Raw genomic sequence first — 17,007 nt, 5'->3', positions numbered from 1 at the left:
TGTTCCCCTGGTCAAACAGAACAAATTCCTCAGAGCCAACTGTGAGGGGAAATAACCCTGCTTGGCTAAATCACTCTTTATTATGCCTGTGCTTTTACTGTGCCTCTTAACATACAGTAGATGTGTATTGTGTAACCATTTCTATATATTAACTAGGGTCCTTTTGCATGTCATGTCCCAGCAAGGCCGCAGCTATAGAGTCAACATTGAGGGGAACCAAATATATCCAACCCATCCATATACCATGCACTGACTGCATGAAAACATTTACTGCATGGGAGGGACATGTATAATGGGGATGACCTGTAAATGTGTTTGTGTGTGTGTGTGTGTGTGTGTGTGTGTATTAAGACAGAAACTATGAGGGGCCATTTGGGACATTATTCAGAACTAGCTTGCATATACACATGTAAAACCAAACTCATTCACACACTACAGTGAAAACCTCACTCACATACCAATGAAAAGCTTTCACACAAACAACTGAGAAATTATAAGATTACATACACAACTGAAAACCTCTCATAAACACTGGTGAAACCTTTTACATACACTATTGAAATGCTCTCACACACACATTAGTAAAATGCACTTATATACACAATTGAAAAACATCCTCTCACACACACATAATGTATATGCAAGCTAGTTCTGAATAATGTCCCATACGAGCGTTCATAAGAAACAATGTCTCATTCAATGTCTTATCTCATTCAAGTCACTGCAAAAAACAAAAGCTTACCTCAATAGTTTTAGTTTTACCTCAATTTTTACAACCTTGGCCTTTACTCACAAAGCTTCTTATGTTACTGAGTGCTCCAAGTCACACTTTCATTTTTTGGACTAACAGTTTTTTCTTAAAAGCTGTTCAAAAAAATCTGCTGACTAGCTCACAAGATAAGATAGAGGCTCTGTTGCTATGGTTGTCAATTCTTGCACAGGCAGTGATTGATTACAGTGATTGGCTGATGAGTGACTGATCTGTGCCCATGAGAAGGCATGCACCAAATAAATACCACAAATGATGAGATAAACACATAAACAAGACAGACTACAAACAGACGCACTGCCTGTTGACAGAGTAGAGACTAGGCTATGTTTGCTCTGTTTTTAGATTGCATCTGTATGATGACACGTTAGCATTGACAGAAAGGAAGTTAATTTACAACAAAATGTTGGAGAGCCTATAGTAAATAATCTTTAAATGTGAAGGGTCACCTGCAGTGTATTTATAAAGACTTGGGAAATATACTTGGGAAGACCCCAAAACTCTCTTCTTTTCTTGACCTCTAGTGAAGTCCCTTCTCTCTGTTGTCTCCCTCTTGCATTATAAAACTATATGTTTCTTTCTTTGCTGTTGAATATTTAAATGATAAGTATGTGCGTTATTTGATAACAAGGCTATTTTAGGCCATGTTCATGATGAAGGTAATCAATCCAATATTGTATATAGTGGTATTGAGGGGTCCCCCTATGATATGTCCCCCTCAAAGTATATTATGATTACTGCCTTGTGTCCCAGTAGTTTCAATTCACTGTGTAGTTTTCAAGCTTTTCATGGCAGGCTTCTACCCTTAAGAAAAGAGACAATGAGAAAAATAAATGCACTTTGGTAACTACTGATCTAAACCATTGCATCTGATTTGATATCATTTTCACAACTCTTCTCAGGAATCCAGAGTGAGCTTGATGCTTACTGAGGCTGGTGTATATACACAGCTGTTGAGAGAGAGAGCTGTTGAGAGAGAGAGAAAGGTCATCACGACTGACATCTGAAACAAATGAAAGAAGGAACCACGTGGGGATGTCTTGTAGAGAAATATGTCTAAAACAGCTCATTTGAACTCCAAAGGTGGTTGTTGGGATTGATTCTGCCTGGTGCAGTCATGTTAACCTGCTAATCAAGATGGAATTTTTCTATCAATAAGTCTCTAAATGTTATAGGAGGCCTGTTAAGTTTAGTTTATGTGAATTTTCCTGCAGAACTCAGGTTTGCACTTTGAAACACTACAGTATGAGGCAAAGATAGAGGGCTCTTGCAATGCTATACTTGTGGTTACTATTCTACCGAGTTTTATGATATTTTGTCATTGTTTGCCTTGATCTCGCAAAAATAAAGTAGGCCATGACAAAGCAACAGTGTTAAGTAATAAAATAAACAAATTTACGATTTCAACTCCCTCATTCTAAATAAACCCACTCTTTTCACCCGCCTACATTACCTCCCACAAGAGTGATACAAATCACTGAATCATTTGCCTACTGTAGACCAAGAAACTATAGTCTCAGAGTCCATGTTGTGTGTGATGGACAGAAGCATGGTTATGATTTGACTTTCTTTACAGTTAAAAGTCTTCTCTTCAATCAGAGGGGTTGCTGCGCTGAACTCAATTAAATCCATCCTTCAGAAGAACTGCATTCCCAGCAAAGCCAGCGGAATGTAAAAGCTGATTACCAAACACTGCATAAGCTCTCAGTAGGCTACCTCACGTTTTTACAATAGTTTTGACATCACATTTTGTATTATCACGTTCTCTTCGCATTTCTGGCGTCAAGCAACCAGGCTACAGAGGCTAGGGGCAATCTATGTGCATGAGAGAGACAAGTTCACGTCTGAGATATGTATTTGATATTTACGTGACCTGTTCTTGATATGGAACTTCTGTTGAAGTACATCCCAGCAACATTTGTTTAAAGAAATCTCCAAAGGTAAGATTTGTCTTATAAATAATATTTTACCCGGACAGTCCAGTTCTCTGGTTTTGATTGCAATTTGTCCAATTTTTGCCACGCTCTCTGACATTGTGAGGGGGATCCCAAGTAGCCTAATATCAGGCATGTCATGCGTTAAAATAATCTGATTAATATAGCCTTTGTGTGTTATTGTACGTAAAAGTTTGAGAGTTCAAGTAGGCTATTTCCAGAGGCAGTACCGCCACTACCACCACGCGCATCAGGCACTGTGCGTACGGCACCAAGAGACAGAGGGGGCACCAAAATGTAGCCAATAAATACCTTTAGCCTACTGTAGACTGATTTTTAAATCTTCTTAGAGAATGTTTACAATGACAATATGCACCAACAGCATGTTACATAACAATTATACTTTTCGGGTTCTCTCTCAATCTCTATTAAGATCTAACTTGAAAGTGCTACTCCATTAATTGGGAACGAGTCTGAGCACACATGACAGAGTCGCATCATGGCATGTTCTGGCTGGCTTGTCATTTTTGATAATTGATAGCTACTTTTTAATATAAGAAAATAAATCATGAAGGTAACAAAGACGAGGCTGGAGAAGATTGCGGAGTTATCCGGTTCCCTCTAGCCCAGAGGAAGGCAAACTATACGGCCCACAGACCGAATCCGGCCCGCCACGCACTTTAAACTGGCCCGCCGAGCTTAGGTTAGGCTGCTCGCATTTTTTTTCCTGCGATAGACGACGCTTTGGTTAGCTTTACTGTAAACTGCTTTTCACTCTTCCTAGAGAATGTTACAATGTCAATGTTAAAGCAGAATGTTAGGCTACATAAGGATAATACTTTACTCTCGGCAGATCTGACTTGAAAGTTGCTCAATTTAATTAGGAGTGCGTCTGAGAGGGATAGTGAACGGTTTTGACTGGCTTGTAATGGCTGATAATTGATATATTTTAATATAAGAAACTTTTAAAAGGAAATCAATAAAGACAATAAAGACGAGGCTGGAGGAGATTGCGCAGTTATCCTGTTCCCTTTAACCTACTGGCCCGTTATAAACTGTGAGAGCCAGGGCATTTTGACATTTTGGCTGTACTCACTGTGATTTGGAAAATGGATAAACATATAATGTTGTCTTTGCCTTTGTGTAATGGGACAGGTGAGTCTTGAAGTCTTCAATAATTCGTTTCCCTTAAACTAAGAATTTTACATGAAACACAGTAGGCCTATATGCCGATTGAAACACATTCCACTCAGATAGGTGGCTATCAGGCTCATATATCACTTTTAATTGCAAACAGAAAATGTCTAGCTAGCTAGTCTACCACATAATCGGACGGTTACCCCCCTCCCCCCAACATTCTAAAATAAAGCAATTGTACACCATATTGCTATGTAGCATAGTAATGTTATACACCATTTTAAAGCTTTGACTCTTGGGAATCCAAAATGCATGACTATTTATATTTTTCTGTAAAATAACCACATGCATTTGTTCAACTTTATGAAGCAGAATTACGCATGAGGCTATTTGGAATGCACACATTTTGTTTGCGCAAGAGAGAGATAAGACAACGCACGTGATTTGGGGGGTGGGGGGTTCGTTATCTGGTCCCTGCGCACCTGTGGCATGATCAAAGTTTCTACAAAAACTTCACATGTAGTGTTGGAATTCTAAGTTAAAACAGGTGTAAGACAAGGATGTGTAATACCAGCACTGCTCTTCAGTATTGCCATTGACTGGGTGATGAGACAAACAACCAAAGACCAAAATAGATAACAAAATAATAAGTCGCAGCGTCATTTTCGGCAAAAATTGCATTTGTACCCTACTTCCCGGACCAGTTATCTACTGGACTAATAGCTCTGATACAGTATATAACACTAGTAATTCATACAGAAGGTCTGCTCTACACTGTAGTTTAAATTATATTTTTTATTTCTGTAAATCACTTCGGATACAAAAGTCTGCTAAATAAATGTAAATGTGCAAATATGTTCAAAAGTATTGAACCAGTTGTCTTTACAATCTGTCAAGCATAATTCTTCCTTTTCTTTTACACTTCTTTGGACAGATCTGCTATACTGTATAACATGCATATGGATGAGTGACATGGTCTGACAACAAACTGCATATAAACAGTACTTTAAAAGTATACAGTAAATTTGAATTCTGTCTAATGTCTTACAATCTCCCACATTGTGTAACTTTTTTAGTGTTGAAATTGATATATTCCAAACAGTAACAACAGCATTGTTGAGAATGTTATTTTCAACATGGTTATAGGCACTTTGATGATCTTGGTCATAAAAACTGTGTGGTGTAGTTTCCTCAAATTGTTTATAGAAATGCACTTACTGTTGTGCTTAATAATGACCTTAATGCACCAAAGCGACTGAGGAAAAACTTAACTTCATTGGCCAGCTCAATTTCAACTCAATTTCATTGACCATTCACCAGCTCAACTTCATTTTTATTTCCTTTGATGTCCTTATACATTATTTGTAATATGTAGCAGGGACGTACATACCGCACAGTTCATTAGAACTGCATGAGCTTGAAAGGGACAAATTATCCGGACAGAGAAGAAGCATAGGAAGAAACATGTGACGAAGGACAAACATTGTGTTTATGTTTTCTCAGTTCTTGCTGCTTTGCTGTGTGCTGTCGGACTAAAGAAATTATCCTGACAGAGAAGAAGTACAGGAAGAAACATTGTGTTTATGTTTTCTCAGTTCTTGCTGCTTTGCTGTGTGCTGTCGGACTAAAGAAGTGACTGAGGCCAGACACTCCGCCCAAGCATGGCGTTCGGAGAACTCCTAGAGCAGGTGGGCAGCACCGGCCGCTTCCAGGTGATGCACGTTAGCCTCCTCTGCATGCCCGTGCTGATGATGGCCAGCCACAACCTGCTGCAGAACTTTGTGGCCTCCGTGCCGTTACACCACTGCACCGCGCAGGCCAACCTGTCGCTTCGCACGCTCACCAGGGAAGAGGTGCTGCGTGTCACCGTACCCCTGGATGATAAGGGCAAGCCAGCACGATGCCAGCGCTTTGCCACCCCGCAGTGGGACCTCTTGAACGCGACGGATGAGGAGGCTGAGGAGGAAGACGCCTATGCAGACACTCCTGACGCGGAGGTGCAGGGATGCCAGGATGGATGGGAATATGACTTTACAGAGAGAAGCTCTACAATTATTTCAGAGGTAACATTATGGTCACAGTGATATATTTATTAACGTGTTTAAGTTTAATAAAAGTTTGTTTAACACTTTCAGCTTTTTCCATGCAGTAATTCTGAGTATTGCTTTAGATCTTAATTTTTGAGCACGGAAGAACTTAAGTTACTTGCTTACTAACCTTGATGTGGCTTGTAAACTTGGCTTGTCTTTGTCTGCAGTGGAATCTGGTTTGTGACCTGCGCTCATTAAAACAGATGGGGCAGACCATTTACATGGGAGGGGTGCTCATCGGTGCTCTTATATTTGGGGGACTCTCAGACAAGTATAACAATTTATCATCAAAATTTCATTGCATTTTCAGATAATAATTGTTTGAAAAAACATGGCATCATTTAAATGATTTTAAATAATCATTTTAATTATTTATAAAATGAACTGTGCAAAAGTGCATCAGGTTATATCTGATAGCCTAAATAATTTAACACGAAACTAATTTTATTCTCCCCATGACAGTACAAAGCATAGGATATTGTTTATGCTTCTTCTAAATTTTAATTTTGGACCACAGATTTGGAAGGCGTTACTTGCTGCTATTCTCCTATCTCATGATGGCAGTGTCAGGAACATGTGCTGCCTTTGCTACCTCCTTCTCCCTCTTCTGTCTCTTCCGTTTTGGCTGCGGAATGGCCCTCTCTGGACTGGTGCTCAACACCCTTTCTCTGAGTAAGTTTGGAGTGTGTCAGGTTTGAGCAATGGGATAATAGACAGAGGTTGATAAACTCTGGTATTGAAATGATGACCGGATACAGCCATTGGGGTGCAACCTTCAAAACCTAGCCACATATTTTGCAAAAAACTGCTGAGCTCCATAAAGTGCCTAATGGGGTGATCCATTTGACTCGTCTGAGTTGGAAAGTGTGAAATTTCCTAGTTGTCTCGCGTCATTTCACTGAGACACGCCCCCTTTTGGTCGGAATATCAGCTTTCCGACTCGGTGCTCTTGATAGTGCAACTTTAAAAGGTCAACTTTAAGCACAAGATATTTTATATACACACATTTCTTCATCAGGGCAACAAGTCACCAGATTTTCATTGCTCTACCTATAATACATTTGTGTAGACATAACAAAAAACTTTGAAGTCATTTTTCTCAGTTTGACACTCTGGTCAGTTACTGCCTTTTGCCTTTGTAGAGCAGTATGGTTTTGGGAGTTACTGTAAACACAACCCTCTATTTTTTCTAAAAAACAGTCACATTGAGTATAGATATTTATCCACATGATAAAGGAAGTCTTTAATATCCCAAAAATGACAATAACTCATTTTTGACCAAAAATGTAGTTACTGCCTTTTGCCTTTGTAGGGCAGTATTAACCTATGCTCATTGCTGTGTGCATGTGATTGACGTATGTGCATGGTAGAAATTTAACTGAAATTGCATTAAATCAGGTTGTTTTAACGAATATGTGACCCTGCAAGGCGAAACCAGTCGCTTTGGTAAAATTTACAAAATTAAGTTATTGTGCTCACATGAACGACCATTAACTAAGCTTTCCAACAATATGTATATCGAGGGTATTGCAAAAAATATTGCTAAGATAACCGCATCCAAAGTTGGCATGGTTTTCCGGTCACGATATGCCAGAAGAGGAGAAAATCACCTTTTTAAGTAAATTGTCACGTGTGATAGTGTGAGGACACAGCTATTATTAGCCTTACGGTAGCGTGACTTTGAAGCGGATGACTGACTATGTCCAGTTTCATCAACCGAGTGAGTGTCTTTTTCTGCCCCCTAGTTAATACCTGGGACGGTCATAAGGTGTCAAACCTGGGACGGTCATAATTGATGTATTTTGGGGGAAGTAAGGGGAGAAGAAGTTCTGTGTAGTGATGGCAGTCTGACACTGAAGCTTCGATACGTGCTTCAAACCAGTAACTACAATTCCATTTGAACCACTGCTCCGAAGGTTGCTTTGCTACAAAAAAATCACGTGACATATGACGTCCGAAGCAGAAACTGCTTCATTCTCTGAAAGAATCACCTGAGTTGTTCGCAGCGCCACCGCCTCGTGAACCAATCGTGCTGCCACTGCAACTGGCACGGCCTTGTTTCTATTCTGAATTGTAGCGCGCTCAAAGCATAAACACTTTAGGCTAATGCAAAACATTGCGTTTGGTTCATAGCCTCTACTGTGACAAGCATAGTTGTTCATATCGATTTATTTTTATTACAATGTAAGAGATACGTGGGAAAACTTTATTCTGATGGCTCCTGATCAATCTTTATTTGTATAAATAATGATATCCCATTCTTATTCATGTGCACTACGTATGTGTGGGGGTGGGGTGGTTAGGTGCGTGCACTAGATTTATTTCACTAGTAAAGCTTCCTGTCCACTATCTAGCCCGGATACTTTAGATGCAGTCTTGGCTTTTCACCAGGAGAGGTCGCTGTTACTGAAGCTTCGAGTAATGAACCCATTTTTTAATCAATTGTTCAAAGTGGTTCAGTGCTTGACCAAAGCTTCATTTGCCCATCACTAGTTCTGTGTACACAGATTGTGTAGGCTATAGGCCCATGTATAGGCCTACTTTTAAAATGCGCTACGTCAATGGAAAACTTCTCCTGGTCCGTAAAATGACGCCAGGATATTTCTAAAAGTTTGTGCTTTTGACCGTTTGTGCCCTGAAAGGCAAGTCTTTCACATTCATATTCGGTTACATCTGCCAAGAACGATAGAGAGCTGACACATTAAGTAACAAGTAGCCTAATGAGTAAATTTGAGCTCTACCGTATAGCAGTGTGGACAAATGGAATGTGTAATCTTCGCCTAAATAAAGTCAGGGTTTAACAGTCAAAACGTATAATGTAGTAGACTGTATACTGTCAAATTATGCGAAAACGTGAAATTCGACATTTTAACCCGTACGTTTGTTTATCGTGGATTTTCTCAAAATAGCACTATGAGCAAAAGAACTGGTTTCACCTTGCAGGGTCACATATTATGCTGCAAGATGGGGTTTTGTCCACTACATTTAAGTTCCCTGTTATAGACTAACTTGCCATATTAAAAATTCCCAGTTTATTCCCATTAATTCCCGTTTATTCCACTATATTCCCGTCCATTCCCATAGAAAAATTCCAACTTTGAAAATTCCCGGAATTTTGCAACCCTACGTGCAATGCATTAATTGGTGACCTAAGGTCGTACGGCCACCTCAGGGTACCCTAGAGCTCCGAGTTAAAGGGGGCGTGCCTCCGTGAAATGCCGCAAGAAAACTGGGTAATTTACACTTTCCAACTCGGCGGGGGACTTACAAGACAAATGGATAGACCCATTATGCTGCTATCCATTTTGCTCGGACTGCCCAAGTTGTACACACGAACGTGACGTAATTGCCTGGCTTGTAGCACTTTAGCGTTCGAGTTTGTCTTTGTGGGAAAGAACATGGACGCCAACAGGCCAGCAGCTGTGTCTCAGTAGTGCTGGGCGCTTGCCTAGAACACGAGAGCAAGCTTGTGGCTCATCTAAACAAGCTACGGGATGATTTACACTTGCATTCATATTCCAGCTTCATCACACTTACAATTTTAATTTAAAAAAATGCGGTGTGTTTTTCTCGAGCCACGAGGGGGGCAGTAGCTATTGTTATTGTTAGCTACATTAGCCTCTTTAGCAAACTAGCTCGAAAACAAAAAAACTTTATATTGTATTGCACGCACAGCAATACTGAGCAATTGGTGACCGGATTAAAGCACTATTGTAATCAAGTGTGTAAGAGCATTTAAACACCACTAACCACTCGGTGAGTTGCACAGTTTTGAAAATGAACGTTATATTAAGGGTTGTTTTAAGGACATGTTTGTGCATGCCTGTAGGCAGCCATTCTGAAGCAGTAAAGGCGATTCAAAACGAGTCAGAAAAGTCGAGACAGGACCAATCGTCAAAATTTCGGTGTCCACCACCATAGTTCATCCAAAACAAACCAGAAAAGGGACTCAAAGTGCTAAATACCGGAATTTTCCTTTAAATCGACCAACGTAGTACAAATACAAAGAAAATACATCTCAACTTCAGCAATTATTTGTTTTCAACTCGCACGTTCAGCTCGGTGCACTATCAAGAGCCTCGAGTCGGACAGCTGATATTCCGACCTAAAGGGGGGCGTCTCGGTGAAATGACGCGAGACAACTGGGAAATTTCACACTTTCCAACTCGGACGAGTCAACTTGATCACCCCATTATGTCACATCCAGTTCACTGCAGTTGACTGCATTTCACTTGAAACAAGTCGCAAGCACTAGATTGTTACAGTAGCAATCATTTGTTGTTAGCAACTGTTACAAGATGTAGCAATACCAGTTTGTAGCAATGTAATATGCAGTATTTTACAAACAAACATTGTAGCAGCATACTGTAGGGACAGATAGAGGTTGGACACTATAGCTTTTACGACTGTTTTAAAGGAGCGATTTGTAGGATTGTTACCGAACGTTCTGTAGGCCAAAATCAAAACACTGGTGAGACAACTGGGAAATTTCACACTTTCCAACTCGGACGAGTCAACTTGATCACCCCATTATGTCACATCCAGTTCACTGCAGTTGACTGCATTTCACTTGAAACAAGTCGCAAGCACTAGATTGTTACAGTAGCAATCATTTGTTGTTAGCAACTGTTACAAGATGAAGCAATACCAGTTTGTAGCAATGTAATATGCAGTATTTTACAAACAAACATTGTAGCAGCATACTGTAGGGACAGATAGAGGTTGGACACTATTGCTTTTACAACGGGAGCGATTTGTAGGATTGTTACCGAACGTTCTGTAGGCCAAAATCAAAACACTGGTGAACGTTCTCAAGACTACCAGGCGCGAGCCTCTTCTGGGTTGCCAGATGTAATGAAGACTTAGCTAACGTTAGTTGACCTGCACCTGCTTTAACGATTCTCCAACCATGACCCAGCTACACATTACGGAAACAGTGAAAACAAAAAATACCTCTCTAACCAACGTAACATATTTAGCTGAAGTTAGCGATGCAGATGAAGTTTAGCCTAGGCTATGTTGTGGAGAAATATGGGCAGCTCTGTGTCAGACTTGATATTCTTCGTTTGATGAAGACGTCGCCATCTCAGGAAGCTCCTCCGATGTCCACTTAATTTGTTTCTTGTTTTAATTTTGGAAATTTGCCTGGCTCTCGTAAATGACTGGGAGTAACCATATGAACTTTCGGCACATTTAGGATTTGCTCTGCAGGTCCATTGAAGCCCAGTTCCAATGCCTTAAAACACGGCCACGCAAATATATCACTAAGCTGGCATGAACGTGCATTTCTTTGGAATTGAGTAAACAACTGCATTTAAAACCTTGGTTTTTACTACACAATTTGGTATGAGTTTAATGCACCAATTTAAGTTTAATTTCACTGCTAGTTACGCCCCTGCTGGAAGTCTAAGTCAATGAACCTTTTCCAGACCCACTCTATTAAGAAGGGTATGGTGTCAACGAGGCTAGTAATTAGTCCACTAGTAATAGGGTTATACCCGGAACAAATTAGTAACAAGCTGAATTTTTCAGGATATGTTCAGAATACCTTTAGGAATGACATACTAAAAGTCCTGTGAATCCCCCTTGTGCTCTCTGAGATATTTAAGATGGCGTCCAAAATGGCCGCCATTTGGAGATTTTTCCGTATCTCAGGCTTAAAACCTAATACAAATGTAATTAAAAGGTCAAAATATATGTTTTTTAGGTTAAGTAAGTCAAGTTCATCATTAGTTTCTTGAATGGAGACATTTCATAACAATAAATCACTTCAGTCATCATCCTCATCATCAGAAATTGGTGTTGATTCTTCAGTTTCTCCCTCATCACCTAGTAAAGCTGGCATTGGTGCTGCATTATATGAAGTCAGCATTATATATAATATTATGTGCTATTACATGATAAAGGTTATAGAGGGAAAATTGCTGTCTGATTGTACTATGCGTTCAGACCAAGAGCTACCAAAGTTGCAAAATCACTTTTGTCACTGGTAAAATGCAACTGCTAAATAATAAATCTGTCGTTTTTGTCGCGCAAGTCGCTCACGACATGAGAGGTTTGAACCTTCTAAGTTCACATATTTTTCATAGACACTAAAATGGTTTATAAACATGATCAAATGTATACAGAAATGCCTGTAGCCTAAATATGCTTTAAAACTTGCTATCATAGTTATTCCTCTTTTGCCAAACTCTCTGAATTAACAAGGAATTCTTATTTTAAGTTAGCTTACGTTAACTGTTTTTTTGGGTCACTGTACCATTTTAGCCCACCTTGGAAAAAGGCATTTTTTGAACATATTTCACCCAACCGAATCCTTATTTTTTTTTTGTAAAATGAATAAAAAAACATATAGTTTGTATACTCAACATTTTTAATCCTTAAGCAGTGTATCTGTAGCAGGGTTAATGTTGTTTCCATGAATTTCCCCACGAGTTTTTTGTATTTTCTTTTTTGTAGTTTTTGTATTTTCTTTATTTTCCCACGGGAATCTAAGGGTAAGGGGGTGTGGTGTAGGTGTGACGTGGGGCTATGCTCCCCGAAAATTAACTTTTAACTAAGTGTCCCACTACCCCAGGCGGGCTTGTCAGATTTCACGCAACAGGAGCACCTGAAAGTAATAGCCTGTGTGCATTATTTCAACTTTTCTTTTAAAAACACAACGCAGAGGATATTTATGGAGAGCAAAATACTCCCGTTACATATCGACTATTGACGATGGTTTGCTCACTGCGTTAACTAGCATAACTCATCTTTCTACATAAAGCCAAATGGTAAAAAATGACAATGAACTACCTGTTTGTACACACAAAACAATAAACAATAATCTCCAAATTCACATAATATGAATCTACATACTAAGTCAGTGGATGAAAATAATTGAAAAGAGGCTCTATCTGAGGGGTTCGAAAACACCAAAGTTTTGAAGCGACTTTATCTGAGCCTCCTTGAGACTGCACAGATGTAAGCGAGCCTTATTCAATATTGACAAATGTGATTGGTGCCAAATAAAAACTAACATATAATAAAGACATTGTCCGATTACACAAAATAATGAATAGCATCAGACAGGCCCCTTTTTTTCTAAAAAATGACTTCAAAGTTACAAATGGGCTTAAATGGTGCTTGGGCTTAATGGCTACACTATGTGAATTTCGTGTCACATTAATGAATGTAATATTGGTTAACTTTAATTTTAGCAGTGTGTCGATGGTGAATTTGGATTCCTTGTATGAGTAAACTTATATTTAAACATTTTTATTGCATTTGTATTATGTTTCAAGCCTGAGATATGGAAAAATCTCCAAATAGCGGCAATTTTGGACGCCATCTTGAATATCTCAGAAAGCACAAGGGGGATTCACGGGGACTTTTAGTATGTTATTCCTAAGGGTATTCTGAACATATCCTGAAAAATTAAATGCTAATGCTCTTGGGCTAAATTGTGCATATCATCATATGCAGTTCAAACGGGACCAAAACATTATTTGAATTTGTCTATTGACAGCTGGTCATATTTTTTCCGAAGTAAGGTCCCATGAACCGAGAGCAAAAGGGCAGAACTTAAGCACCATATTAAAATCACTCATGTTTAAACCCAACTGTTTTTCTCTGTCTGTCATCTGTCAATTTCCATCAAGTTGTGGAGTGGATCCCCACACGAGTGCGGACAGTCGTAGGCACAGGGACCGGTTACAGTTACACCATCGGGCAGCTGGTGCTGGCACTACTGGCATATTATATCCGTGACTGGCGCTGGCTCACTTTGGCTGTGTCGATACCGTTTTACTTCTTCTTCATTTACTCCTGGTATGACAGGGTCAAATCCATACCCATTTTTTCTGATATCTGAGACGTTTGGAATGTCTGTGCAAAGTTTGCATAGGCCAAAAAACAAATGGTCTGAAGAATGAGGAAGATTTGTTTTTTCTTTTCGGTAGGTGGTTTTTGGAATCTGCCAGGTGGCTGGTTTTAAATGGGAAGTCCGAACAAGCAGTCAAAAACCTCCAAGCTGTTGGTCGAATCAATGGCCGCCGTGCAGAGGGAGAGAAAATTACTCTCGAGGTACTTATACGTCAGCGCCACTGCCACAGGTCTTTGATGCTACAGTGCATTTGTGTATTTATTGCAAATTGTTCTATAGGCCTGATGCAGACTTGAATCCATGTTTTTAAGCCACTCATACATTTATATCCAACAGAAATACTGCAGTCATGAAGAGAGCCCTACTAAAGGTTATGCATGTGTCACCAGGTCCTCCAAGAGTCCATGAAGAAAGAGATCTCATGTGTTGGAGGATCATATTCGGCTCTGGACTTGGTCCGCACCCCTGTGATGAGAACCATTACTATCTGCCTCAGTGCAGTCTGGTTTGTGCATAGTCACTGCTTACAATGCTTAGAGCACATGGTTAAAATGTATCTTTAAACAAAGTCTTTAAACCCCTTATAATAATACACTTGGTCATATGTTGTCTTTGTCAAAATATATATTTAATTCATTATTTAACAAAATACAGCTCCTAGGACTTTATAGCCTAACTGCTCAGGACTGCAATGACAAAAATGACCCCCATCTTCAAAGGTTCTCCACAAGCTTTGGCTACTATGGACTTTCCATGGACCTGCAGAAATTTGGAGTGGACATTTACCTGATTCAGGTCATCTTTGGAGCTGTGGACATCCCTGCAAAAGTAATCGTTACGGTGGCCATGAGTGTGGTTGGTCGCCGGCCCTCCCAGTGTGGAGCACTTATCTTGGCTGGCATTGCCATTCTTGCCAACCTGCTGGTGCCCTATGGTACAACTTCCCTTGTTTACATTGACCAGTATAAATACACAATGCTTGGTGATGGAATTAGTACTGGAGTGTGTTTAATGTAGCCTATGTTATTCAATACTTTTCATTCCGGGTGCACAGAGAAACAGACGATGCGCACTACTCTGGCTGTGTTGGGGAAAGGCTGTCTGGCAGCCTCATTCAACTGTTGCTATCTCTACTCTCCAGAGCTGTACCCTACAGTCATTAGGTAGAGCCCTTACACACAATGTTCCTTTGTGACTGTAATCACAACATGTGCATCTATTAACATCAATGTCCATTTACTGAATGTCATCAACTTCATTTGATGTATTACTATTTCAAATTGTGATAGTCATATTTAGATTTACATTTTGTTTCATTCCTTCATTCACAGGCAGAATGGCATGGGCATTGTTTCCATGACAGCACGATTAGGAGCTATGGTGGCCCCTATGGTCCAGTTATTAGGGGAAATTGTTCCTTGGCTACCCGGACTAATTTATGGGGGAGTTCCTATCCTAAGTGGCTTTTTTGCCATCTTTCTGCCTGAAACTTTGGCCTCCCCTTTACTAGATACAATTCAAGATGTAGAAGAAAGGTGAGAGGACTGCATTACATTTTACTGATAGTTAGATAGATAGATAGATAGACAAATAGATAGATCTCTCCATGGGAAATGTGGCTATTTTGGAATTAATGTTTTGAGCATAGTTTTATTTCTGTTGCAGTCTCCTCATATGTTAGGCTACATTAAGATTATTGCAACATGTCCTTTTTTTATAATTTTATAACTAATTTTTTTTTTTTTCAGGGGTTACAGGCGGAAAAACACCAAAGCCTCTACTAAGAAGGAGGAGCCACCCACAGAAAACAATGCAGCCACACCTCTGAAGGATGCTGCCTAAACTTTTGTACCTTTCAAACCTGCTGTCAGGTGAAAACCTCTATCTCCAAACCTTGTATTTTTTTTAAATAATCCAACATTGCATCCTCAAAATAAAAAATAAAAATATATATATTTTTGGAGATACAAGGTTTCCACCCGACAGCAGCGATGGTGTTTATGCTACCATCAGTTTCACTGCAATGTGGAATATGTGTAAGAAAGCAATTATGAAATGTTGATATATTGTTATTCCATATAATATAATTGTCATTTGTATTTAGGCTATGCACAATTGTACTGAATGTTTTATTCAAAAGATGTATATACTGAATGATTTATACCTCACTGACGAGTTATTATTATGTTAAATCCTTTTTGTTGATCAATTCACTTTTCATATACTTAATTTGTCACATTAATCAAATTATTCTCTCTCTCACACACACACTATTTCAAGGCATAAACCTAACCAAGAAATGCAAAATATTTTGTGTAGCATATAATGATTAATAATATATAATAGGATATGCAAATAAAAATAAATTCTTCAAAAATAGAGCATGACAACGGAAAAGTGTCTCCTAGCTATTTTGAATGTAGATGACTTAGGCCTCACATTAAACACAAAATAATAATAATAATAATAATAATAATAATAATAATAAAACATTCCTCTGATTTAATGTTGTTAGTGTCTTGTGTGTCCAGTGGATCTAAAACATCACACTTACTATTATCCCCAAAACAGGGCTAATGCATACTTTATACTGTATAAATAAACAAGCAATCAAACAGTAAAAAGAGATGCTACTGTAAAAATGAGACCCCAGTTGACACTGGTTGAAAAAATCTCAATGGCGATGCAGCGTTTGTTTGCACCTCCAACAGCATGGCGTACCTCTTTACCGCCCAGAAACGTCCTCAAACGCCCACAAATGCCTGTATATTTGTGTGAAAGAATAGAGTCGCTTTTCCAGACCGCCCAAGGAGCAGCCACACTCTTTGTACAGTGGGCCCTCAATAGTCTGAGCGAATTAGCCTAGAAAAGGGTCAAAGGTGGAAGTAAATACAGCAAAAGCATATTTGGTATCATTTGAATAATAATTTTCTGTAGATTAAGAATGTGTGGTGCCTACAGCGCAGATTTGTACTGAAAATATAGAGCTTTGAATGGAGCATGACACAATGATTTATGGGCCAAAAACAATATGTTGCAATATGGGCAATATGTTAGTACATCTTGATATTAGCTGATATCGCTAAAGCCAATTGAAAGATATTCATCAAAGTTGGTCTACTTACCCACTATAAGTTGTCAAAGAGCTGGCAAGACAATTTAGGTCTTGAGGTCAAAGGTCAAGGTTACAAGGGGTCACACAAATAACTCACA

The 17,007-nt window shown here is 39.2% G+C and overlaps 1 protein-coding gene across 1 annotated transcript; it reads left to right on the top strand.

The window, feature by feature from the left end:
• The first annotated feature begins 2,272 nt into the window (after positions 1-2,272).
• On the top strand, positions 2,273-16,305 carry slc22a6l (solute carrier family 22 member 6, like). The gene is made up of 11 exons (XM_042092737.1): positions 2,273-2,709; positions 5,436-5,903; positions 6,098-6,201; positions 6,448-6,602; positions 13,571-13,739; positions 13,871-13,994; positions 14,184-14,299; positions 14,514-14,728; positions 14,849-14,957; positions 15,126-15,329; positions 15,543-16,305. The coding sequence occupies exons 2-11, from the start codon at positions 5,502-5,504 to the stop codon at positions 15,634-15,636; spliced, it is 1,692 nt and encodes a 563-aa protein (XP_041948671.1). The 5' UTR covers positions 2,273-2,709; positions 5,436-5,501; the 3' UTR covers positions 15,637-16,305.
• The last annotated feature ends 702 nt before the right edge of the window (positions 16,306-17,007 follow it).

Source organism: Alosa sapidissima, chromosome 5 (assembly GCF_018492685.1).
Source record: "Alosa sapidissima isolate fAloSap1 chromosome 5, fAloSap1.pri, whole genome shotgun sequence".
Lineage (NCBI taxonomy): Eukaryota > Metazoa > Chordata > Actinopteri > Clupeiformes > Clupeidae > Alosa > Alosa sapidissima.
Note: the sequence above shows the minus strand (reverse complement) of the source record. Positions and strands in the feature narration are given on the sequence as shown.

Bases quoted from the DNA above. Each gene is read 5' to 3' on its own strand.
- slc22a6l (XM_042092737.1), top strand. From the start codon at position 5,502: ATGGCGTTCGGAGAACTCCTAGAGCAGGTGGGCAGCACCGGCCGCTTC. The intron at 6,603-13,570 runs GTAAGTTTGGAG...ATTTCCATCAAG, and splicing joins GCTCAACACCCTTTCTCTGA to TTGTGGAGTGGATCCCCACA. The intron at 14,958-15,125 runs GTAGAGCCCTTA...CTTCATTCACAG, and splicing joins CTGTACCCTACAGTCATTAG to GCAGAATGGCATGGGCATTG.